The sequence below is a fragment of the Chelonia mydas genome, chromosome 1 (assembly GCF_015237465.2).
Source record: "Chelonia mydas isolate rCheMyd1 chromosome 1, rCheMyd1.pri.v2, whole genome shotgun sequence".
NCBI classification, from domain to species: Eukaryota; Metazoa; Chordata; order Testudines; family Cheloniidae; genus Chelonia; species Chelonia mydas.
The window spans coordinates 341,593,849-341,619,925 of NC_057849.1; the positions used below are offsets into that span (position 1 = coordinate 341,593,849).

Genomic DNA, 26,077 nt, shown 5'->3' on the forward strand with positions numbered 1-26,077 from the left:
CAGCATGGAAGGTGCTGCGGGCCCAGAGTTAGAGACAGCCACAGGCCCTACTTCCCACTGAAACCAATGGGAATTACATGCCTAAATCTCTTTGAAGAGCTCCCTGTTTGATATTCAATTTGCACTGGTATGATTGTTTCATGTTCTCTGTGTATATAAATCTCCCCACTGTATTTTCCACTGAATGCATCCGATGAAGTGAGCTGTAGCTCATGAAAGCTTCTGCTCAAATAAATTTGTTAGTTTCTAAGGTGCCACAAGTCCTCCTTTTCTTTTTGTGGATACAGACTAACACGGCTGTTACTCTGAATACAGTACACTATGTGGCTGGCAGTGGCAAATCAGGCCCATGGTTGGTTGGTGTCTCTATAGGAACATGGTCAAGGCAGTCTGGTTGCCCTGTTTGAGACCTGCAACCTGAACTCTGCATTTCCTGGGTAGCTAATGTTTGGAGGATAGTCTGTTAAACTCTAACTTTCTCACTAGGTAATATGCACTCAAATCGCTGCCACCTTCACAAAGTTCCTTTTCAGATGTAACAGCCACTTGGACTTAGTGCGTACTAATCCCTGCCATGTGACAATGTTCTTAATTAAACTTTTGTCATTCAGATACGGGTCTGGGTCTGAGCATTTTTGTGTCACCCTTTTATTACAGCCCATAACACCCTTGCTCTGCCCTGACTCATCCCCACCCCCAAATCACTGGAAAATTCAAGCAAGGAGTAAGGGAGTGAGAACGTCAAATAAGAAAGAAAGAAAGAAAGAAAGAAAGAAAGAAAGAGACTGAAGTAGTTCAATCTCTGAAGTTAAAAGAAAAGGAGTACTTGTGGCACCTTAGAGACTAACCAATTTATTTGAGCACAAGCTTTCGTGAGCTACAGCTCACTTCATCGGAAGTTAGTTGTTCTGTTGGGGGAAGGGGCCAGTGCAGGGTTTTTCCACATGGCTGCACTACCATATTGTTGCAACCTTTGACCTAGCTCTTCCCCCACCCCCACCTCACCTCATCTCACCTCACCTTACCTTTCGTGCTTTTGTTCCCTGGGTTTGTGTGTTATGTCTGAATTCAGTTTGCAAGAGTCAGGGTGCACCTGTTTCCGCCTTCCATCCACAGCAGGATAAAAGAGGACACTTTCCCTCAAGGGCCCTAGAAAAAAGAGGACCCTTTCAGAAAGAAATGTAAAACCTATTGCTTCATCCTAGCTTTCCCACAATGACCACTCAGAGCAAAATGCGCCCTCCCTTTGGGGAATGGAGAAAGAGAAACAGGGATCCTGTGTGGGTGTTGTACAGTTTGCAAGGTGCTCCGCTCGCTGTGGTGATGATGGCAGGATACAAACACGGAGTGGACAGACGGTGGAGTAGAGCTGGCTGGGAAAAGGACTAAAAACTGAGTTTTTGGAAACATTTTCATCCTGAGTCAGGATGAGAAGCCAAAACCTCAACATTTTTCACAGAATTGAAGTCCTGCAATCTTTTGTTTTGGAAACACCAAAACATTCCCAGAAGCAGGAATATTGCAATGTTTCCAGAATGAAACATACTTCTCAGGATCGCTGACTTCCCAGCTGCTCACCTGGCAGCCTGCCACAGAACCAGGGAGCCTGATAGCTCCAGCAGCCTGGCAACGTGCCAGGTGGGCCTGGCAGTCCTGACCGCTCAGCAGCCTGGCTGGCGGGCCACCAAGAGGTGGGGGAACTGCAGAGTTGGGAACCATTTTCCAATGGACAAATCTGAATTTTCCACCAAACTGGCAATTCTCCCGTGGAAAAATTTTGACTTTGCAGAAAGTGAATTTTTCTGTCGGACAATTATTCTAAAGGAAAATTCCCCACCAGCTCTGCTATGGACCTGCGGCGGCTCTCACATACGCTACCATGTTTCAGAGTAGCAGCCGTGTTAGTCTGTATCCGCAAAAAGAAAAGGAGGACTTGTGGCACCTTAGAGACTAACCAGTTTATTTGAGCATAAGCTTTCATGAGCTACAGCCCACTTCATCGGATGCATGCAGTGGAAAATACAGTGGGGAGATTTTATATACACAGAGAACATGAAACAATGGGTGGTTACCATACACACTGTAACGAGAGTGATCAGGTAAGGCTGTTACCAGCAGGAAAGAAAAAAAACCTTTTGTAGTGATAGTCAAGGTGGGCCATTTCCAGCAGTTGACAAGAACATGTGAGGAACGGGGGAGGGAAGAGGGGGGGAATAAACATGGGGAAATAGTTTTACTTTGTGTAATGACACATCCACTCCCAGTCTTTATTCAAGCCTAGTTTGATTTAAGGATATTTACTTGGTATATTTTTGACCTGTGAAATTCACAGTTTATGGTTTCACAGTTATAAAACTTTCACTTTTTGGACATCAACATCTACTGTCATTAAATAAATAGTGTCTAAACCCCACCCCCTCTATTTTCTGGCCCTCCCATAAGTTCCCACAATTATGAAAATTTAAAGAAATAAAAATCTTTAAAAAAAACAATAACTTAAAAATAAACATCAGTATTATCCATCAAAATGGGTCAGACCAATGGTCCAAAGCCAGGGTACTGGGCTAGATGGACCGTTAGTCTGACCCAATGGGGGCCTCCTCAGTAAAATGAGGATATTACCTACTTATGGTACCTGCCTCATGGAGGTATTTGAAAATCAGTGGACGGGTTGGGTTCCTTCATGGCAACTGGGGACTAGATCCTCCAAGGTGCTGAGCAGCTTTGGATTGAGTCCTTCAAGCACAAGCATTTCTCACTGGAGGCTTTCCATGTTGTGGGCCACAGTCGAAACTTTCATTTAAAAAAAATAATTTCTAGCCCAGTGGTTCTCAACCCATGGCCCGCAGGCCACCTGTGGCCCAATCAACCCACAGCTGCGGCCCATGTGACATCCTCAGGGCCATACAGGTACAGTAACTCCTCACTTAACGTGGCAGTTCTGTTCCTGAAAAATCAACTGTAAGTGAAACGATGTGAAGCGAATCCAATTTCCCCATAAGAATTAATGTAAATGGGTGGAGGGGGGAGAGTTTAGGTTCCAGGGAAAAAAATTTTTTTGCCAGACAAAAGGCATTATGTACATTTTAAACAAGCAAGTTAATAAGGTATAAGTTTTAAATAATTTTAAAGAAACAATTTAACACTACAGTCATCAACGCTGACTATGAAGCTTGGCTGAGGTGGTGGAGTCAGAGAGTGGAAGAGGGTGGATTGTCCCCCTGCTCCTCTTGCTGTTCTTGCAAGCACAGGCACCGACTTTGCCGGGGGCGGAGGGGGTCAACCCTCGGCCCGCCCACTCCACCCCTTCCCCCAAGCCCCCACCCTTAACCCGCCTCTTCTCCCCCCCCCACTCCACCTCCTCCCCCTTTGCTCCGCATGCCACGTCCTCGCTCCTCCCCCCTCCCTCCTGATCGCTGCAAGACAGCTGATTGCCATGGGCAGGAGGCTGGGGGCAGCAGGGGGGAGGCGCTGATCCGCGGGGTCTGCTAGTGGGCGGGAGGCACTGGGGGGGGGGCGTAGGGGAGCTGTTAGGGGGGCTGCCAGCCGTGGACAAAGCAGGCTGCCAAACAGCATTGTAAGGGAGCGTTGCACAACTTTAAACAAGCATGTTCTGTTATGGAGCAGGGACGTAACATTGAAACAACGTTAAGAAAGAGGAAGTTAAGTGGGGAATTACTGTAGTATATATATTGTGTGGATGTGGCCCAGATAACGCATATGTGGCCCGCAATGGTAAAGGTTGAGAACCACTGCTCTAGCCTTTCATAATAGACACTGGTTCAGCGTTGTCTGCCTGAGTCTGCAGGCAGCCTGAATGAGCTCAGATAGGAGTGTGAATTGCTCTCATTTACCTCAATTTTACATTAACACTGAAGCTTAATGATGGCAATTTAAATGTTAACTTTGTTAACTATTTCACTGCTGATCAAAGTACACAAGAAAGCAGTGGGACAAGCGAATTAACATTTGAACAATCTAATTTGGGCAGCATTTCATTGTGGCCTCATCAGTGGATGGGGCTTGTGTTTTGGAAGGAATTTGAGTCACCTCTTATTCTGATCTGGTGCCTGAGAAGGAGTGCTAAGTTAATGTTTAGAAAGTGTTAAGTAAACACTACATACTGTGTTGTTAGAGACGCTGGGTTTTGGTTCAAACTGAAAACAATTGGTTAACCAACCCAGATTAAAACTTTTCAAGAATCTACTTTTAAACAATAAGTACTGAAAAAAACACAGAAAACGGCAAAGCAGAATTCACATGCTGGCCACTGTAAAAAGCAACCTGTGTCACATCATATTCATGTCCTCTTTGGCTCACTTCTTGGTGGCAACAAGAAGCGGTGTGTGATTTTTGGCAGTGTGAGAACCCAGATAACAACACTGTTTTAAAAGAGCTCTTACGAGCTCTTTTTTTTAACTTTGGGGCTTATTTCTCTGCTGCTGAAACAAACGATTTCCGCTGAAATCTGTGTTTTCACAACAAACAAAAAGCTGATTTGCCAAGGAAGTGACCAAGCAGCCAGAAATAGACGCCAGAAATGAATAAGACCAGAAACTGAAAACTGGAAGTCTTAACTGTTATATAGCATTGGACACACATGTGGCACTTTGAGTGGAGCAAATGGCAAAACGGCAATCAAAGTACAATATTATTTACAGCAAACCCGAAGTGAGGTGTGTTCCAGGCAGCTGTAATGGATACTGCATGGAACAGGCAGGGCTTCAGGGCCTTTCTCAAGGAGCAGAGGAAAGAAGGAATCTTGACAAACAAGTATTTATGCATTTAAAATATGGTGTGCATAACTAGCTAGGCGCACAGTGAGCATGTGATAAGCAGGATGCTTGGGGGAGGAAGGAATAAACTATTCCTCAAGAAGGAATACTCATCTGGACTCCGTCCTTTGCAATAAATCTGTAGCTGATCTGGATGCTCAGAAAACAGGTGGTAAACACGCAGCACAGTCTAAATCAGAGGTTCTCAGACTTCGGGTTGGGACCCCTGAGGGGGTTGTGAGGTTATTACATGGGGGGGGTCACGAGCTGTCAGCCTCCACCCGAAACCCCGCTTGCCTCCAGCATTTATCTTGGTGTTAAATATATAAAAAAGTGTTTTTAATTTATAAGGGGGGGGTCGCACTCAGAGGCTTGCTGTGTGAAAGGGATCCCCGGTGCAAAAGTTTGAGAACCACTGGTCTAAATGAAACTGCCTGCTCACAACCCTTGCTGGAGAAGATTCTTGAATGTTTTATTTACCAGCTTTATTTCAGAGGGGCTTGCTCTGAATAGGCCCCAACCTCTCCCCACCCTCCCACACCAATAAACCTACAGGTCTTACTTGGGCCAAATTTAGACCGTAGTCTGGCAAAATTCCAAGGGAATTCTGAGGCCTGCAGGATCAGAATCGTACAGGGAAATTGGATGGCTTTATGGAGAAAGTGGGGAGAGGTAGCAGTGGCCAGTTGGTATTTCCTGTCCACGAGATAGATAGTGGATCTTTGGGGAAGGGGACATGATAGACAAGCTAAGTCCTCTGCTTTTCATTGTGTGTCTTGGGTAGAGGACTTGTTTCTTTCCCTATGCACATAACAATAAGCTAGAGGTGAGTGGGAATGTCACTTTTTATACACAGCTCTGTCTGTTGTACTAAACCAGAGGATCTCAGTCCGTAGGTCGCTACCCACAAAGTGATCACCAGCAACTGTAGCAGGCAGTTCTGAGTTAGCTACCAGCTCCCGATCCTCGTCTGATGCCCAGAAGCTCCACACAAGCCCCGGTTGGTTCTCACAGTGACTCCTATAAAGAACCTCAGGAATCTACGCCTCATTTGAAACACTGGGGGAACAGTATCAAGGGATCCGTGCGCTGCATTAGAACAGGACCAGCTGTGAGTGGCTGAATGAGAAATGCAAATGAGCTCTATATTATTTTGCCTTTTTTTTTTTTTTTTAAATGAGAGCTGGAGCCTGAACTAAAACCCCAGATCCAAACAGTCCTGACCTGGGGGCTTTGTAAATGCAATTCTGAACTTCCCCACCTGAGGAGTTTCAGAGTAACAGTCGTGTTAGTCTGTATTCGCAAAAAGAAAAGGAGTACTTGTGGCACCTTAGAGACTAACCAATTTATTTGAGCATGAGCCTTCGTGAAGTGAGCTGTAGCTCACGAAAGCTCATGCTCAAATAAATTGGTTAGTCTCTAAGGTGCCACAAGTACTCCTTTTCTCTTTCCACCTGAGGAGGTGTTTTGGTTCATTCGGTGTTTGGATCTGAGATTATAGAGATAGGTTTAGCCTGGAAACCTAGATCTGGTGTTGGAAGGCTGGATCTGGGGATTTGATTGAGTCAGCCCATCTCTGCTCAAAACCTAGCACTATGCTGAACCAATAAGGAAGACCACACCCTGCATGAGAAGCATTTCTGGGCAGGGCTCACAAGCTTCAGTGATGGACGCTATAGAAATAGCTAGCTAGGGCTGGCCTGAGGTTTAATGGAGCCCTTTGTGAAATAAAATGTGATCAGTTCCCTCCAGCTCTTTTCCAGCTCTAACAGGGTCTCACAACTCCCATCTACCTTTCTCTCCCGGCTGCTGCCTCTTATCAGCAAATGCCTCTCGTCTTTTCCAATCCCCCCACTTCTTTGTGAGGCTCTGCAGCCTCTAAAGACCACCCCACCACTACCCCCCATGGACCAGGAAGCAGACAGGGCCAATCAGAGGGGGGGCCAGGAGGACCATTTGGCCTGGGTCTCAAGCTCAAAGGGGGCCTCAGATTTAGACACTTGTTAATTTTTTGGCATTTGATAAGCTTTGCAACTTGTTTTTATGCGCATCCCTATCGGACCAAAATGTGACACACTCAGCTTAGAGCTGCAAATTTAAGCAAATAAGAGATGTGATTTGGTAAAAGACATAATTTTTTTGTTAACTGATATAGATTTTGTCATATTAAAGAGTTTAAAATATTCATAAATATTAATAAAAATATATCGGTTCTGATGGCACAAGATTAGACCGTGATGAACGTGTCCTCTCAGATCAGCGGATTCTATAAACAAACCACTACTAGTGGCTGGTGCTGGATTAAGTGCGTGTTGAAAGGTAGAGAATTGTTACATTTTGGTGCCTTATTTTGTTTTCATGTGTCGTCATTTTTTATTTTTATTATGGCTAGGGGCCTCAAAAGCTGGAAGTGGCCCGGGTCTCTCTGGGCCTCTGAGGGGGCCTGGAAGCAGATGATCAAACTTCCAGGTGGGAAGGACAATTAGGTGTAGGAGGTGTGCATAGCAGACCTGGAGCCACAATCCCATTGCTAGAGGCTCCTACAAACGAGTCCACAGCATTTTCAGGCACATGGGGTTTTCTTTCTAATAAACTCATATGCAGTCCAGATAACTTTGCCCACAAATGAGTACGTGCTAGAGATACACAGTCAGTTGATTGGGGGAATGAAATGCCCTTTGTGTACATTCATCAGCATCAAACCTGGGACCTCTAAAGCTCAGTGTTATGAGCCTCTACTGCATGAGCGAAAAGCCATGTGGCTCTTAGCTAAGGCTGTAACAGATTCATCAATCTCTAGGTGGTCTAAAGGAAAAGGAGGACTTGAGGCACATTAGAGACTAACAAATTTATTTGAGCATAAGCTTTCGTGAGCTACAGCTCACTTCATCGGAGGGGACGGAGCACCACACCCAACTGACGTGCGTTACACACACACATAATAAATTCCCCAGGCAGGTTGTGGAATCTCCATCATTGGAGATTTTTAAGAGCAGGTTAGACAAACACCTGTCAGGGATGGTCTAGGTAATATTTAGTCCTGCCATGAGTGCAGGGGACTGGACTAGATGGCCTCTTGAGGTCCCTTCCCGTACTACGATTCTATGATTCTATGCAAACAGGTGAATTTTTCACAGACATGACAGGTGTATTTTTCAAAGGCTGTTGGAAATGTGCATCTGAATTCCTCATGGTTCCCCATCTGCCAGTTGCCTTGATGGGTCTCTTTGTCATCTGTAGACTGTCAGATTACAATGACCCACCAATGAGGATTTTCTTTTGTGGCCATTGTCTTCAAGGATCATAGGCCAATCCCTGTCCACAGGGAAATCCTATCTGTTCTAAGCTGACAATGCTCCACAAAGGTGTCCAGCAGTGTATTTTAAAATACTAGGGCAGGGATTCTCAAATTTCATTGCACCACGACCCCCTTCTGACAACAAAAAGTACTACACGAGCCCAGGAGCGGGAGACTGAAGCCTGAGGCCACCTGAGCCCTGCCGCCACGGGAGGGGATGGCCAAAGCCAAAGCCCTAGCCCCACCACCCCCAGTGGGGAGGCCAAAGCCAAAGCTCAAGGGCTTCATCCCTGGGTAGGGGGCCTATGACCTGAACCCAACTGCCCAGGGCTAAAGCTGAAGCCTGAGATCCAGGTGGTGGGCCTCAGGATTTGGCTTGGCTCTGGACCCTAGCCAGTCTAATGCCAGCCCTTTAAAACCATTAAAACAGGGTCACAACCTAAGTTCCCGCTAAGGTCTGGGCCTGCACGCCGTACAGGACACCACCAAAGGCCACACACTTAACTCCCCCAGCCCCGGGGCTACGACGGGGAGAGACACCTCTCCCTCCCAGCTCTGGGGCTGCGACGGAGAGAGGAGAACTCTCCCAGTCCCATAACTGCTGTGGCAGGGAGAGGCGCCTCTCCCCCCAGCCCCGGCCCCACCCCAGAGCCCACACCCCAAACCCCGCATCCTCGGCTCCACCCCAGAGCCCGCACCTGCAGCCGGAGCCCTCACCCCTGCACTCCAACCCTCTGCCCCAGCTTTGAGCCCCCTCCCACACTCCAAACCTCTTGACCCCACCCCTGCCACACATCACCTCCGTATTCATGCACATAACAAAATTCATTCTGCACAGGCATGGGAAAAAATTAGAGGGAACACTGGTCACGACCCACTTTGGGGTCCCAACCCACCGTTTGAGAACGGCTGTACTAGGGCTTGTGATCTTTCTTGTGTCATTAGGACTGTGCAAAGTGGGCCTGAAAGAGGTGTGGTTTCCTCTGCTTGTTCTTGTAACTTGGAAAGATCTGGCTATCCCGGCTGTTGCAGAAGGATCTGTGGATGACTCAGAGGCTGCTCCTTTTTAGTTCTCTCACCTTAACTGAAAGGGGGCGGGGGGAAGATGAACGGTTATCAAAGGCTTCCTTTCTCCCCTTATTAAAGCTAAATATGAGTTAAACAAACAAAAGACAAAGTTTCAAACAGGCTGACTAAATATTCCTTCCTCTCTAAATTTCTCAACTTTCACTCCTGGAATACTTACGGGTTAAATCCTGCTGGCATAAGTCCCTCTCTGAGCTGACTTAATAACACTGTCTCCCTGCGCGGTGCAGAGTCACGGTCGACGTGGTGAGGTTGTCGCAGTGTCAGTGTAGACACTGCGTTACTTACATCGACTGTTACTGGATTTCAGGAGCCGTCCCACAATGCCCCACACTGACAATGCAACTGAGACGAGCGCTCCTGGCGAGGATATGCATCGCCGACATGAGGATCCAAGTGGGCACACAGAAAAGCGATTTAATAACTGCGGTGTCTGCATGGCGATGTAAACTAAGTCGATGCAATTTTGTAGAGTAGACATGGCCCCAGCATGGGTAGAAAGGGTCACACTAGCCCTGTTCAATCCAGGAGGGTGGATGTTTCTGCAGCCTATGCCACAACATCCAGACTGTGATTTTTAGCATGCTAACTAGCACATCTGTCTACCCGGGCTGAGCATCACATCTCCCAGCTGCAGTGTAGACCTACCCACAGGCACTCCCAGGTGAGACAGAACCTGAATTTCTAATTTAAAAAAAGAGCAGACAGAACCTTTTAAAAAAACCCACAAAATCTTTCATGCCATGTTCATACAGCACAAAGGAAAAGGGGAAGAGAGGTACAAACTTTATGCTCGCCCATCTGTCTGTATCATCTGTTGTTTTTTGTTTTAGGGGCCTATACCAGCATAGCGATGTCCCCGTAGGTATGCTGGCATAACCCGATAACATAGGCAAAGCCTACACCCGACAGAAGGGTTTTTCCATCTCTGGCCATGTCTACACTACAAACATTGGTTGATTCAAGTTATGTCAGTGTACAGCTGCCAAAGATTAGATCACTCATGCACATATCTACTTAGCTGCTGGCGTTGGCACTGCGCTTACTTACCCGGACTGCTTGCATCAGTGCAAAGTGAGGTGACCACAAGTGCCAAGCGCCACCGTCCGGCGCAAGGCCTTTTCGGAAATTTTCACAATGTGTTCTGAGGTAGAAATGAGTCACGCAGGGATCTCTGGGAGCTGGAGGGTCAAGTTCCCATTGTTGAATTTTCTCCATCCCATAATGCCATCCATATCCCATAATTTTCAAGCAAGCGCAAACCCGCTCGGCACTCTTCGCTGTCTGCCATCTTGGACTGAAGCCTGGAGCTCACAGAGTTCTGCACTGTTCTCATGAGCATTGTTAATACGGCACGCATGCTCTCCTGGTATCCACAGAATAGTACCACAACAATGGAGGACGTGTTGATTTCTTCATGGAGACGGACATCGTGAAAAACCATTCACAGTTATTGGTGGCATTCATGGAGCAGCTGCAGATGGTGATGAGCCACTTGTGGGCTGAAGAAACAAACGCTGACTGGTGAGATCACATTGTGGTGCAGGGTTTGGACGACGAGCAGTGGATGTATAACTTTTGGATGTGAAAGGGGACATTCCTGGATCTGTGTGCTGAGCTCACCCCAGCCCTCCAGCGCAGGGATACCAGGATGAGAACTGCATTGACAGTTGAGAATCTCGTGGTGATTGCTCTCTGCAAGCTGGCAACGCTAAATTGCTACCAGCCAATGGGAATCATTCTGGAGTTGGAAAATCCACAGTGGGGGCCATGCAAGTGCGCAGGACCATTAATTGTCTCCTGCTATGCCAAATTGTGCTGGCAATGGCTGGATTTTCAGCAATGGGGTTCCTGAATGCAGCGGAGTGACACCAGCACACCTTGCTACAGAGTACATCAACAGAAAGGGCTGCTTTTCTAGGGTTACACAAGCATTGGTGGATGACTGGGGACACTTCACTGATATGAGCATGGGCTGGTCAGGGAAAGTGCATTATGCTCATGTGTTTAAGAATACAGGACTGTTCTGAAAGCTGCAAGCAAGGACGTTGTGTCCTGACCAGTGGATTACCACTGGTGACATTGAAATGCCAATAGTGATTCTGGGACTCCTGGCTCATGAAGCCGTACACTGGCCACCTCGACAGCACCAAGGAAAGATTCAACAACCAACCCAGCAGGTGCAGAATGACAGTTGAACGTGCTTTTGGTAGATTGAAGGGTCACTGGCGATGTTTACTCACAAGACTGGATTGCAGTCAGAAAAATATCCCAATGGTTATAGCTGCTTGCTTTGTAATATCTGTGAGGCAAAGAGGGAAAAGTTGCTGCCAGAGTGGAGGTGGAGCAGCTGTCTGCTACGTTTGAGCAGCCAGGCACAGGAGCCATTACAAGCGTTCATCGTGGAGCCATGCAGTTGCGGGAGTCTTTGACAGAGCTCTTTAACAGTCAGTCACATTAATGCGCTGTGTTTGACTGCGCACAGGCCTTGAAGGTGTTTGGGTTGTTAAGATATGTAGATGCTCAGTACATTCATAAATGTTACACTGTGTGTTGCACAGAACCTATGGATTCTGCAGTGCTGGCTGTACCTCTACACATATGCCTGGGTGTTTTCTTGAACCCATGAGTTTGGTGGTGCTGGACACTTACAAGTACTGGGTGCTTTGAGTAACTGCTATGCATCCTGCGATATGTGTTGAGAACTAATAAAGAGGAATTTATTTTAAAAAAGAGAGAAATTTATTGAGTGGCAAAAACGATGCAAAGAAACAGTGTGCAAATAAAAAAGATAAGACAATACAAACTTCTAACATAAGTTAACAGAACTTTAAAATTAAAAAGGAAGCAAATATTTCTGTCCATTTCAGTGCACAAATGCAGCCCATTTTGGCTGCACGTACACGAACCGTGGCTATCATGGCTCAGTGTATGTGAAGCTGTGGTTGCCCTCACTGTCCCCCGACACGGAGTGGTAGGGAAGGGGCATGACCCGTGATGCAATGTGGAATGTTGGCTACTACAGTGGAGTTCTCCAGAAACAGCATAGGGAAATAAGAGCACTGATTGTTGGACTGACTTGCAAGATCTTGGTGAACATATCCTCCCTAGTTCTCATCTTTCTCCGCCTTATCAGGGCCAGGCATCTAGGGCTGTGAAGGGGCTCTCAAGGCCACAACGGCAGCAGCTACAGATAAAACAGGAAGATGTATCATTGGATTTGCAGCCACAATGGAAAGGGAAAGATAAGTCCCTTCCCCTATTCCTGAAAATGTTTTAGTAAGACATGCTTATTGACACTTCAGCTTTGGAGTGCCTCCGCACAGCACCACTGTGTCCCAGCCAGGGTGAGAGTGGCCCACCAGGGGCAAGTGAGGGGGAAAGGAGGAAGACATTAAGATTCTCGGCTGCATGAAACAATAAGATTTCAGCCCCTATTTCCAGGGGCATGAGTATAGGGCTATGGCACCAAATACTGGCACTATTCTTGACTGGTGGGGGTGACTGTAGCGGATATCACACTTGTGAGGGTAACAAAGGCACAGACAGCACAGCTTCTGCTGGCATCCCGAAGCTTCAAAGACCCCTATGCCACTAGCCTGTTGACTGCAATGGCACCAGCCAAAGTCATTGTGGATTGGCATGGGAAAGTGTCCTTCCGCAGAGGAAGAAATAAGGCAGCCATCCCTAGAAACCTTCAGGAGAGGATTGCAGAGTATCGCCAAGAAAGTTTCATTGAGATCTCTCAGGATCTAAGAGACATCCCTATGTACATAATATTACTCAAGGGGGAATTCTGCACCACTGCGCATGTGCAGAATGTATGTCCCCGGCAGATTTCTTTGCTTCCCTACAGAAAAATGACTTTCTGACAGGGAAGCAAAGGCAATCCACAAGTGCGGCCATGCAATCCTTCCCAGAAGTATGTTTCAGGGGCCCAGGGCAGCCGGCAGAGAGGTAAATCACTGTGGGGCAGGAGGTGGGACTGAGGAAGACCCAGCTGGTGGCTTCTATCCTGTGCCAGGCTCAGCTGCTAGTCCCAGCTGGGCTGGGGAGGACAGGACTTCCTCTTCCCCTGCATGGCATCTGGGGCCAGATCAGACATACCCTCAGCTTTCTCCCCTGGCTGAACGAAGCTCTGCAAACTCCCCTCCTCCCCTCCCCCCCCCCCACACACTTCCTGCACCCATCACTCCTCAGCTGAAGGGGGCGGGATCCCTTTACAGGGAGCTTCTCCCCCATCCGCCCAACCCCTGGGCATCCAGACCCCCTCATACCCAGACCCTTCCACCAAGCATCACCCCCACACACACTCAGAACCTCCCGCTCCGATGAGCCCCACTCCCCCTACACCTGAACCACCCCAATGAGCCACCTGAACTTGGATCCCCACCCCACTGAGCCCCAACCAGCTGCATCTGGACCCCCCCACTGAGCCCCCACATCCATGCCCCCCTGCCAAGCTCTATCCCTTACACACCCAGACCCCCACCCCGCTAAGCTCCAACCACCTTCACTTGGATCTCCCTGCAGAGTCCCATTACCGTTGCACCCAGAACCCCCCAACAAGCCCCTGTGCATCCCCTCCACACCCGGATCCCCCACTGAGCCACTCACACCCAGATTGCCCCACAAAGAACCCTCTCAATCCACACCTGGATCCCCACACACTAAGCCCCTCCACACTTGGATCCTGCCTGCCTGAGCCTGCCTGCCCACACCTGGTGCACCTGGCAAGGAGGGGCAGGGCCGGTGTTTCTGGGGCAGGCCCGGTCCTTGCGCTGTGTCAGGGTTGGGGCAGCCTCACTGCTGAGTCCATGTCCCCGGGGGGAGCTGCACAGTGATCTCCTACCTCTGTGCAGCCAGGGGCCTGTGCTCCCCACTCCCATGCTGGAGCCTCCACAATTATTTGACAAAGGTCACAGAATTTTGCAGAATTTTAAAATATTGTGCTCAGCATTTGTATTTTTTGGTGCAGAATGCCCTCAGGAGTAACATAAACAAACGGTCCTGCATGCCCCTCAGCCCCCAGCCTGACCCTTGGAAAAATGAACAGCAGATGTCAACTCTGCCACGGCTTGTTGTACCACTACTACTTCTCATATGAGTACAACAACTGAAAGTCGATACCTGTGTCTTTCTAACTTGGGGCTGGGCTGGGAACCATCTTTACATTTAAACATTGTAAGGAAAAATGCATGCATACTCTTACCTGAGGTCTCTTCCCCTTCTTCAGGCTCATCTGTACTCGCTGGCTACACTGTGGTGGAGTCTTAGAATCACAGAATCGAAGGACTGGAAGGGATCTCAAGAGGTCATCAAGTCCAGTCCCCTGCACTCATGGCAGGACTAGGTATTGTCTAGACCGTTCCTGAACAGGTGTTTCTCCAACCTGTTCTTAAAAACCTCCAGGGACAGAGATTCCACAACCTCTCTAGGCAATTTATTCCAGTGCTTAACTACTCTGACAGGAAGTTTTTCATAATGTCCAACCTACACCTTTAGTGCTGCAATTTAAGCCCATGGCTTCTTGTCCTATCCTCAGAGATTAAGGAGAACAATTTTTCTCCCTCCTCCTTGCAACAACCTTTTATATACTTGAAAATTGTTATCATGTCCCCTCTCGGTCTTCCCTTCTCTGGACTGAACAAACTTATTTTTTTTCAACCGTTCCTCATAGGTCACGTTTTCTAGATCTTTAATCATTTGTGTTGCTCTCCTCTAAACTTTCTCCAGTTTGTCCACATTTTTCCTCAAATGTGGCATCCAGAACTGGACACAATACTCCAGCTGAGACCTTATCAGTGCAGTACGAGCGGAAGAATTACTTCTTGTGTCTTGCTTACAACAATCCTGCTAATACATTCCAGGACGATGTTTGCTTTTTTTGCAACAATGTTACACTGTTGACCCATATTTAGCTTGTGATGCACTATAACCCCCAGATCCCTTTCCGCAGTACTCCTTCCTAGGCAGTCATTTCCCCTTTTGTATGCATGCAACTGATTGTTCCTTCCTTAATGGAGTACTTTTCATTTGTCCTTATTGAATTTCATCTTATTTACTTCAGACCGTTTCTCCAGCTTGTCCAGATCATTCTGAATTTTAATCCTATCCTTCAAAGCACTTGCAACCCCTCCCAGCTTGGTATTGCCTGCCAACTTTATAAGTGTACTCTCCATGCCATTATCTAAATCATTTATTGAACAGATCCAAAATCATTTATTGGACAGGCTTGTGACATAGCTGGACCCCGCCACCCTGCTGCATCTCCCCCCACTCCTTCTCTTCCTCGCCTCACTGTTCACAACAAAGTTCTGTGTCTCGGGCACCTCGAAGATATCCATGGTGGTTCGTGCAGTGCCAGTGGGGTCTCCGACAAGTATGGCATGCAACTCATTGTAAAAACAGCAGGTCTACAGCTCAACACCAGATTGACATTCAGAGAGGTGGTTTTACTGAGTCACCGGAACTGGGTGCTTACATCGGCCAGAGACAAATTTGAGCACAGACACATGCACAAACAGGTCGATCTAACTCTGTAGCGTAGACCAGGCCAGTCTAGGAACAACAGCTCCCTGAACGACAGTATCTCCATCAATGGAAGCATTCTTCCATTGACCTAGCTGCTTCCAAACTAGGGGGTAGGTCAGTGTAACTATGCCATTGAGGGAGGTGGATTTTTCACACTAACTAACTAACATAGCTCTATTTGACCTAATTTTTAGGTCCAAGGACCAAGCCTGATATTAGAGAGTTCTTTGGGACAGGGACTGTATTTTTCTTCTGTGTTTGCACAGCTCCTAGAGCAACAGGATGCTGGTCCATGACTGTACACTACCACAATACTATTGCCATCCCGTTTTTTTTTATCCTTGCTTGTCACCTTTCAGCAAAGTCAGTTTCAGATTTCAAGATATCCCCGTTTCCCCCTCCAGTTCAGAACATTTTAACATAACCCTTTTTTTTTTTTTTTTCAGAATGACTGAAAGTATCTGATTCTGTCATTCAGGTTTTCTGGCTAAACAAAAGAGGAACTAGGTCTACAAATGACGAAGTCTTTATTTTAGGTTTGCTCGCTGTACTTAATGCCAAAACCCAAGATGAGTCATGGCTTCAGGGAAGCCAAAAATATAGTACTGCCAGTAATAAGGACCTCGTCAAAGTTAGGTGATAGCCGCTTCTGTTATTTCAAGTCGCACAAATGCACCTACAAGAGGGCACGAACAAACCTGTAGAAAAGCTACAGTCGCTCTAATCAGGATGTCATCTCTACACAAAATTACAGAAAACAATAAGCTGGAGGAATTGCTAATGCCCTTCCCACCGAGAGAGACTGTAACAGAGCACTGAGAACGGAAGCTGGCATTAGAAATCCACAATTGATTCTAATACGACCTGTGTTTTTAGCACACTCCCTGCTGTAATGCCTGAGTACTTTACAGCTTGCAAAAGAAACACATGGACTCGCAATTTCGTTCTCAAGTTCTAATGGTCTCACGTTGCAGTGGGGGAGGTTTAGGTTGGATATTAGGAAAAACTTTTTCACTAGGAGGGTGGTGAAGCACTGGAATGGGTTACCTAGGGAGGTCATAGAATAGAATATCAGGGTTGGAAGGGACCTCAGGAGGTCATCTAGTCCAACCCCCTGCTCAAAGCAGAACCAATCCCCAACTAAATCATCCCAGACAGGGCTTTGTCAAGCCTGACCTTAAAAACTTCTAAGGAAGGAGATTCCACCACCGCCCTAGGTAACGCATTCCAGTGTTTCACCACCCTCCTAGTGAAAAAGTTTTTCCTAATATCCAACCTAAACCTAAAGGTGGTGGAATCTCCATCCTTAGAGGTGTTTAAGGTCAGGCTTGACAAAGCCCTGGCTCGGATGATTTAGCTGGGGATTGGTCCTGCTTTGAGCAGGGGGTTGGACTAGATGACCTCCTGAGGTCCCTTACAACCCTGATAGTCTATGATTCTACATTTTATAATAAAAGCAGTGAAGTTCATGGCCCTTTTGATGTGTCCCAGTGGCAGGGTCCACAGACATGGACTATGCTTTATATGCCCTTGAAGGGGCAGGTTGGCACTCTGGCCTGGAGAAGGTTTTTTTTAAATCATCTGACCCTAGAATGAGAACAACGGAACCTGGAAAACTATTTTTACCCCCAAGCAATCTAGGATGTAAAAGATTTCTAAAATTAATCTTACTTGGTGGATTTAGGGCCATGAATGCCAATGGGTAGATTTCTGGTAAAGCAATGGGATCTAGAAAGGCTGACAAGCCTGAGCTGTGTTGTTCAGTGGAGAGAGCAACATACTAGAAGTCAGAACTCCTCTGTCATACTCCCAACTCTGCAACTGACTCACCAAGTGACCCGAGGCAAGTCACTTAGCCCCTGTGTGCCTTCGTTTTGCTTTCTGTAATGATATGGGGATAATATAACACTTATCTACCTCTCAGAGGCCATGCGGTTTAATTAATTGTAAGCTGTTTTGAGATCCTTAGATGAAAGAATTATTTGTACTCTCTTGCGTCTTTGACTCTGCCATTGATCTGTGTGTGATCTCAGGCAAGTCATTTCATCTGTCCGTGCCCATGTTTCCTCTCCCACCCTTTGTATGTCTTGTCTATTCTTGTTAGCTCTTTGGGGGTAGGGACTCTCTTACTATGACTGTATATAGCGCCAAGCACATTAGGGCCTTGCTCTCAGCTGAGGTCTCTACACACTGCTGTAATTCAAATCAATGAGATTGTGTTTACTACATGTTTGTATGGTGCCCAGCACAAAAAGGTCATGAATTTGAAGATTCCAGGCAATAATAATGTGGTGAATGATAATGAAGTCCATTACAGGTACAGCAAGCCCTATATCAGTCCCATCTAGATTAGGCTATCTATTGCAACACCGTAAAGAGGCTGTGTTACCTCAGTCTTCAAATGTACTCCCCAGATAGATAGATAGCATTTCAGTAAGTAATAACGAACCCTGCAGTCATTCACTGGAGCAAACACAAGGTAGGCATCCACAGGTACCATGAACGGCTCAGTAAAGCAAGACCTCCCGGCCCAGTGTATTTTGCCAGGCCCATTCCAGGCACAGAAGAGCAACGAAATCAGCTAATTAAATTTAAAGGGGTGGAGAAAGCAGGGGTCAGGCCCAAAAGAATCGGTAACAGGTCCTACTTCACTCCACTCACTTTTTATAAGATAAGCAAGCTACAAAAGTAACCATTGAGCTACAACATGGACTGATACAAGCCAGCTCTTGGTGGTTGAGGGAAATACACGTATTATTTATTTACTGTTTTTTCATTTTCACTCAGCAGTTTTACTGGGATAGAATTTGGTTTGAGAGAGGTGAATGACATTATTTATCTATAGGTCTTCACTTAAATATACTTTCCTGGAAGAAGGGGAGCTGAAAGCCAGGGTGAGGGGTTGATGATAATTTTCTTTTGAACCAGGGGAAACAATAATTGTGAGCCATTGTGATTTCAGCCTACTACTAGTCTTCAATTCGGCCCAGATCTTCAAAGGTCATAACTTCCATTGATTTCAAGGGAGTTAGGAATCTATATACCTTTGAGGATCCGGGCCTTTGATCCTAACATTTAATAGCAGTATATGTAAGGTTGGCAGAATTTGATTTTTATTTTTTTATGATTTAGACTGCTAATATCAATGTTTATTTGTACGTTTTTTTTTTTTTAATTTTTATCTATTTAAATGTTCACACTTGCTGGAAGTTGTGGGGGGGTCGGACAATTAACTACAGGAGACGCTGAGATTCAAACAAGATAAAGCTTTATAAACCGTTCAAGCACAACGTATCAACACCACAGGGCAAAATATACGAAGTAAATATGCTTAAATTAACAAATCAGACCTGGTTTTGGTATCCATTCACTAGACCATTTGTAACAAGCCTAATTCAAAAGTCTAGTAAGTTCTCCAACAGCGGTTTTCTTACTTTGCCTATTTGTAATTTCAATGATTATCAGTGGAAATATATTTTGGTTGGTTGGTGGGTGTGCACTGAAATCCATGTTTACTGACATTTATACAAATCTAATCTGTCCATGCCTAAATATATGCATGTTTTCAACAGGGACATGTAAAGTTAAGTGATTCCCTACTATACCTTGACCAAATCTACAGCACTGATTTTCAAAATACACCTTTTTAACGGGCATGTTTCCTGCCTTTCCCCTTTAAACTCTCCTGTTCTCTTTAAATGTTAATCCTGGCGCGCAGGCCGAAAGGCTGTGACTTTTTTTTAGAGAGGGGACTCCTAGATTTCGGATTAATTTTACTGGATTAGATTCCCTGTGCTCACCCATGCCACGGGCTGTGTGGGTTTACAGAGCTGGATGCCCCATGTTTAAAGCCTCCCCCTCTAACGAGGAAGGCTTTTACGGAAACGTCTCACTGACACATGCAAGATCTCGCTCTTCCTTCCAAATCCCCTCCAGGCTGCCAAGCCGTGGTGGGAAGGAGAAGTGGGGATTCGAGTGTGTATTCGGAGCGTGCGCCACTGAAATCCCCGTTCACACGGTAACACCCCTTTCTGAGGATCAACTTTTGTAGCGCAATTGTTTTTCAGCTCAGCCCTGCGGGGGGGTGGGGGCAACAATCCCTCAGCATAGGCGATGGCCACCGGAATAAACTAAAAGCTTCGTGGCACTCAGGAGAATCAACTCCCCCGCTGGCAGGGCAGTGGCTGGTTTGCAAACGCAGCTGCTGGCTTGATTGCACGGTGACCTTGCGGGAAGTACAACGCGTTAGCTTTCCGGTTCAGTTTTCACTTTCTTTCTCTCCTTTTTCCTCCCTCCTTTTCCTCCCCAGCTCCCTTTTCACTTCCTGGGGCTGGCGGATGGTTGGTGCAGCCTCCCCTGCGAAAGCGGAGCCCGCGTCGGACATGTTTCCCTTTGCTTAGCCATGTCGCTTCCCTGGCCAGGGGAGCAGATGGGAGAGAAGACCGGGCCGCCTTGCCAGAGAGGAGGGGGGGAAAAAAACCCCTCCCAGTCATCCCTGGCCATTTCTCCCCCCTTGCTCCGGCCGCGGGCTGCCATCCTAGCGCAAGCTTGAGAGAAGGGACGATCCCAAACGCCCCGTTGCCCCGCAGTTGAATGAGTGGTTTCCCTGCGCCCCCCCCAGCATCATCCTCTCTGCCCCCCTGGATCGGAGCCCCAGGGGCAGCAAAGGCCCCTCTGGGTCTGTGACTGGCGGGGGAGGCGCCGTTAAAGCCCCCCCAGAAAGGAGGCGGCGGCCCGCCACTGCCCTGCGGCCATGCGGAGCGGCGGGGACGGGCGGCGGGGTCCGGCGCTGCCCCGCTGAGGGAGCGGGTGGGGGGCGGCGGGGCAGAGAGAAGACGCCCGCTGCCATGGGGGAGCCGCAGGACGCCGGCACCGCAGCCGCAGGTGAGCGGGGGCTGAAGGCTGCGGGCGGGCGGGCGGCGTTTGGTCTTCGCTTGAGGCCGAGCTCGCCCACAGGGCAGGGTGCCCTGCACAAGGGGATCAGACGGGGGCGGTCATGGGGGGGGTCAAAGTGTGGGTGGGTGGGTGGGTGGGGGTGATTTTGTGTTTGTTTTATTTTATTTTTTTTTTAAATATCCGACGACACCGTCCACCCAGCTTGGCTTGAAGGTTTGGCCCTTATGGGGCGCCCAGGAGGGGCAGTCAGGTGGGCATGTCGGTGTGTGTTTCCCTCCAGAGGCGATTCTCCTGTTGCGGGGAGAGTTTGTGCAGATCGCGGGCAGCCTCAGCCCTGGGGACGCGCCATTCTCCGTGCGGTGGTGGTTTCAGCCTTCATTGTGCATGGGGGTATTGAGGAGCCTGCCCCATTGCACAACTATTGCTTGTCCAGCGGTTGGCGAGGGAAGAGATGATTTTTATATGTGTATATATACATAAAGCGAGGGCTGTGGGCGTTGATGCTGTGCTAACCATGCCAAGGGAGACATGGAGCCTGCTCCCAGGGGGTTATCATTTAAACAGGCAAGCAACGTGGTCACTGAAGAAAGAAAGAGCTTACCTGTTGATAATGCAATGCAAGAAAAGGGCAAATATAAACAACACAGAAAAATCTGTGCAAACCCTGCGTGTCGGTGCGACCTCTTGAAAAATACACAGGCGAGAAAGAAACAGTGTCTCTTCGCTTTTTCCGTGGATGAATTGCGACTGTACGTGAAATATTGTAATGTATAGCATTTCCAAACAAACGTGTCTGCATCTGGAGACGAACAGCAAAATCTCTGTATCGCCCTGCTGCCTCAGGAAGGTTTTTGTGTGAAGAAAATTACCTGGTTGTGATAAGTGAGTGGGTTTTGGGGAGAGAGCTAGGAGGTCAGCTTATTTATATATTGGACCCTTATTATTTAGGTCCCGGGTCTGCAATGTGCATTGGCGGACCCTCCTGCTCCTGCGCTGATTCTCCGCCTGTGGAGAGGCCTGCTTGTGTGGATCATGTTGCAGGACAAAGGCCTGAGTTATTTATTAATTTTGCACAATGCTTCAGATTCTTTTATTATTGCTAGTGCAGTAAAAATCAGCAGAGGCAGTAAAAATCAGCCAGCATTACATAAGAGGTGCTTATAAATTGACAGAAAAAATGGTGAAGGGTCCAATTTACACACAACTGAAGACTGAAAAATCCATTCTTTGTTTATCATTTGTCGCTTCCGTGTTCTGCTTAGGGATAGATTATTTGTTCAGTGCTATAAAGGTACAGGACAGTCAAAGGCGAGTGTTGCGGCCCTAAAGAGTGTGTAATTTGTTATTCAGGGGTTAAGTGAGTTTGTACTCGGGTGGCTAGTCCTTGCCACCGTGGCCGCACTCCCTATTTTAGTGTGCTAGCTCAAGCAGCACTAACACCTTGTACACCTACGCAATTTGGGAAATGCACTGCCCAGCTCCTGGGTAGACGTAGATTTTTAGAGTCCACATTCTCTGATCCTTATCCTGCAGCGTTATATAATGTTTGGTGTGTTTTCCTCTTCAGTTAGGCATGAGATTCCCATTACCCTTAGGACTTCTCTCAATACTCAGGCACATCTAATATATTCAACTGGAAAAAAAAATTAGAGAGGAAACAGAGTTCCTCACACATCCAAATGGCATGGTTTTCTGCAGGTAGGCACAACACATAAGGATTACTTCCGCTACCACCGGAATACCACATCTGGGTTGAAACACAGCAACTGATTGGTCAGCAGGTTTGGCGGGAAGGTGAAGAATATTTTATCCAATATACACTGTATGTGATCGGTGGAATAAATTACCTCCACTGCAATTTGGTCAGGACACTGCACTTAGGAAGGGTTTTCTGCTACTTTACAGCTTTGTTTTTCTGCCTACTTGAAGCTGTAAGCATGACTCGATAGCAAAGTAATTTCCTCTGAGGACTTAAGCACATGATTATATCTTCACGGTTGAGTCAAGTAGGAGGAGACGCTGGGCTGTGTGGGAGAAACACTTGGGCCTGGTCTATGCTTAAAAATTAGATCAAGCCAGCCGCGTCATCGCTCAGCCCTGTGAAAAATTTCACACCCTTAGCTCCATAGTTAGGTCAGCCTAATCCATAGTGCTCACAGCGCAACAGCTTCAAGAGGAGAGAGTGGGGGAGCCCACACACCAGAATATCCCACAACTCGGTGATTAGAGCACTGTCCTGAGAAGTGGGGGATTTCTGTGCGAATCCTTTCCTCCACCCGCCCCTCAGGGGAACTGAACCTCGGTCTCTCACATCCCCGGTGAGTGCTCTAACCACTGAGATAAAAGCTATAAGGTGGGCACCTCCACTGCAACCTCCCTCTGCCAGATTATAAATGGGACCCGTTCTAATAGGTGGCCCCTAGGCTGGATTGGGCCTCACAGGTGAGCTAGACCTTTCATCCCCTGGTTCGTGAATCACTAGGGCTTAGGAGGGAAATAGGTGCCCAGATGCCTAGAAGGAGGCAGGAATGCACATGCCCAGAAGCAGAAACTAGACACTGAGGCAACTGCTATTCTGAAAATTTAGGGAGCGAGTGCATTTAGGCGCCTACGGGGTTCGGCAGGAATTTTATGCGTCACAGTGAGGCCTAAAACTGGGCTTAGGTGCCTAAACCGCAGACTGAGACACCTAAGGTCCTTTGTGAGCCTCACTCAACATGTTCAAATGTGGGTGCCTAAATCAGTGGACTGATCTTTGGGGGTGCTAAGCACCCTAGCTCCTATTTAAATTGATAGGGCAACCTGGGTACTCGGAATGCCTGAGTATCCGCCCGTATGTCAATGCCTAACTTTAGGCATCCAAGTTTGAAAAATCTGGTGTAAAGACTTGCCTAAGGTCACAAAAGATGTCAGTTTCTGAGCCTGGACTAGAATCCAGGACTTTTGACTCCCTATCCTCTGCTCTTACCACAAGAAAATGCTGTTTTATGTTTAATTCAGGTATAAATATTGCATTTTTTCCATAGTATCGATGCCCCTCTTACATTAATAGGAAGTATAGGCCCAAAATCCAAGTTTGGGTTTTGTTGTGTGTTTTTTTTTTTTTTTTTTTTAAATGCAAAACCTATTCAAAATATTTCTTTAAAATATCCTTCTAGTGGACTTAAACTTCCCCTGGCTTCCCTGGATACCCAAATTCGTCGTCATTGTGCTTCTACTGGTGAATCAGAAAGTGAAACTGATTAGACACAAAAATGAAAGGGAATACAATAGAACCTCAGAGTTACGAACACTGGAGTTATGAACTGACCGGTTAACCGCACATCTCATTTGGAACCGGAAGTACGCAATCAGGCCGCAGCACAGACCAAAAAAAAAAAAAAAAAAGCAAATACAGGACCGTGCTGTGTTTAAATATAAAACTACTAAAAAAATAAAGGGGAAGTTACAAAAAATACTTGACAAGGTAAGGAACCTGTTTCTGTGCTTGTTTCATTTAAATTAAAATGGTTAAAAGCAGCATTTGTCTTCTGCATAGTAAAGTTTCAAAGCTGTGTTAAGTCAATGTTCAGCTGTAAACTTTTGAAAGAACCACCATCATGTTTTTGTTCAGTGTTACGAACGTTTCAGAGTTACGCACAACCTCCGTTTCCTAGATGTTCGTAACTCTGAGGTTCTCCTGCACTCTAACTTGTTTAACACTGTACACGCATGATTTGGGGGACAGAAAACTGAAGGTTGTTAAAAGTGGTGAGTGGATTTTGGTAAGCCATAATCTTAGAAATGTAGAGCTAGTACATCCGCCTTCCCTGAGACAGGACCAAGTATACCTAGACCATCCGTGGCAGATGTTTATCTAACCTGTTCTCAAAAACCTCCAACTTGTTCCAGTGCTTAACTATCCTTATATTTAGAAAGTTTTTCCAAATATCTAACCTAAATCTACATTGGTGTGATTCAGTAAAATCAGGAGAGCGATATGAATCAGTTTTGTTGGAGGAAGATCATAGAGGAACCAGAAGGGAGAAAGCTAAATCGTGCCCAAAGACATCCAATACAGAGAGCAAGGAACAGGGAAACATTTAAAGTGAATCAGGTGAACCAGAGCAAAAGAGAAAACCGAGGCCTGAAAAAAGATAGAAATAAGAAATGTGGCATGTTATTTGAGGATCAGAAGATTGTGAGCATACTCTTCTAGGTGTGTAGGCTGCAAGGAAAAGTATCACTAATTTCCTAAGTGCTAAAAGGTCTTTAAGTCATAGTGAAAGTGTGGTAGGTTTGGGAATACTCAATCGGATAAGTATTTGCAGTTAAGTGAATCCACAACAGGATGGCAACCAATTACTGGACCATCAAAGGAGATGATCTCCCTATTCCAACTACAAAAGAATAAGTGAAGTCACCCAGGGAGGTATTTGAGAATAAGAAACTAAAATTTTCCAGGAATGTTTACTGATTTTGGGTGCCTAACTTGAGACACCTTTCTGTCTGATCTTCCCAAGTGGTAAAGACCTGCAGCTCCCCTCGATTTGGGCACTATGAGTGCTCATACATCTCGGTAAAAATAGCTTCCTGGGGTTATAAAGAAACTTCCCCTATGGACAGGTTAGTCTGTAATTGTCTGTTATAGGAAATCGCTAATGCTATCAGCTGTTGTCAGATGGGATACTGGACCAGTGGTCCGACTCGTTAAGGCTTTTTTCCATCGTAGCATAGGAGATACCTTCATGCCACAATCACTCCAATGTGATAATTACATATTCTTTTAAAATTCGCCTCCCAGGGGCCTGACTCAGGGTACACTGAGGTAAATGGAAAGACGCCTGTTGCTTTAATGGAGGTTGGATCAGGCCACATAGGCCTAGGAAAATGTGAAATACAAAAAGACATTGGAATCCTCTTCCTTTCCTTCAGAACATCCAGGTGGCTGCAACTAGCCTGGCTTTTTCCAGAAATTATTAATGCTGATCTCACGGGCAAAGGTGATTACTCAGGCACTCCCTTGCTCCGGGATCTGAACATACAGCCTTGCAAGTACTCCCATCCCCAGGGTTCACCTCAAGCTGCATGGCTGTCTCCTAGGCATACCCGTGATCTATTATGTCATGTTTATCCCCCTGGCCCTACAACTCGGATCACTAGAAGCACGTGGTACTTTAAACCCTACTCAATGCTGCCTGTGATACAATACTATAACTGTTGCCAGTGTCTCATAGTGGCGAGCTCATGGAGAGAAGGGGGGGAAGGAGTAATGGCCAAGGGAGAGAGAATAGATCAGGGAACAATGGAGGAGATGACGAAGGGGAACAGTAGAGAAAAGAAGAGAGACAGTGGGATTGTCCAATTTGTAGGAAGGAACAAGGTTGTAATAGCTTTGCTCTCAAAAATCTGTCTCACTCTTGTAAGGGTCTCACTCTGTACTACTCAAGCAAATTTCTTGAAATGAATCCTGCCTGCCTAATCTGCTTCTGAGATAAGAACCAATTGT

The 26,077-nt window shown here is 46.7% G+C and overlaps 1 protein-coding gene across 8 annotated transcripts in view; it reads left to right on the forward strand.

Annotated features, from left to right (window-relative positions):
* The first annotated feature begins 14,484 nt into the window (after window positions 1-14,484).
* TASOR2 (transcription activation suppressor family member 2) overlaps window positions 14,485-26,077 on the forward strand; it is a 78,256-nt gene continuing 66,663 nt past the window's right edge. For 2 of the 8 annotated variants that reach the window (XM_037889388.2, XM_037889389.2), the window contains exon 1: window positions 19,865-20,577. In XM_037889388.2, the coding sequence (XP_037745316.1) occupies window positions 20,541-20,577 (37 nt within the window). In that variant the 5' untranslated portion in view covers window positions 19,865-20,540. Of the gene's footprint in view, window positions 14,513-19,589; window positions 19,712-19,829; window positions 20,578-21,310; window positions 21,339-26,077 lie in introns of those variants that run through there. The other 6 variants (XM_043521062.1, XM_043521066.1, XM_037889392.2 and 3 more) reach the window with 6 other exon arrangements.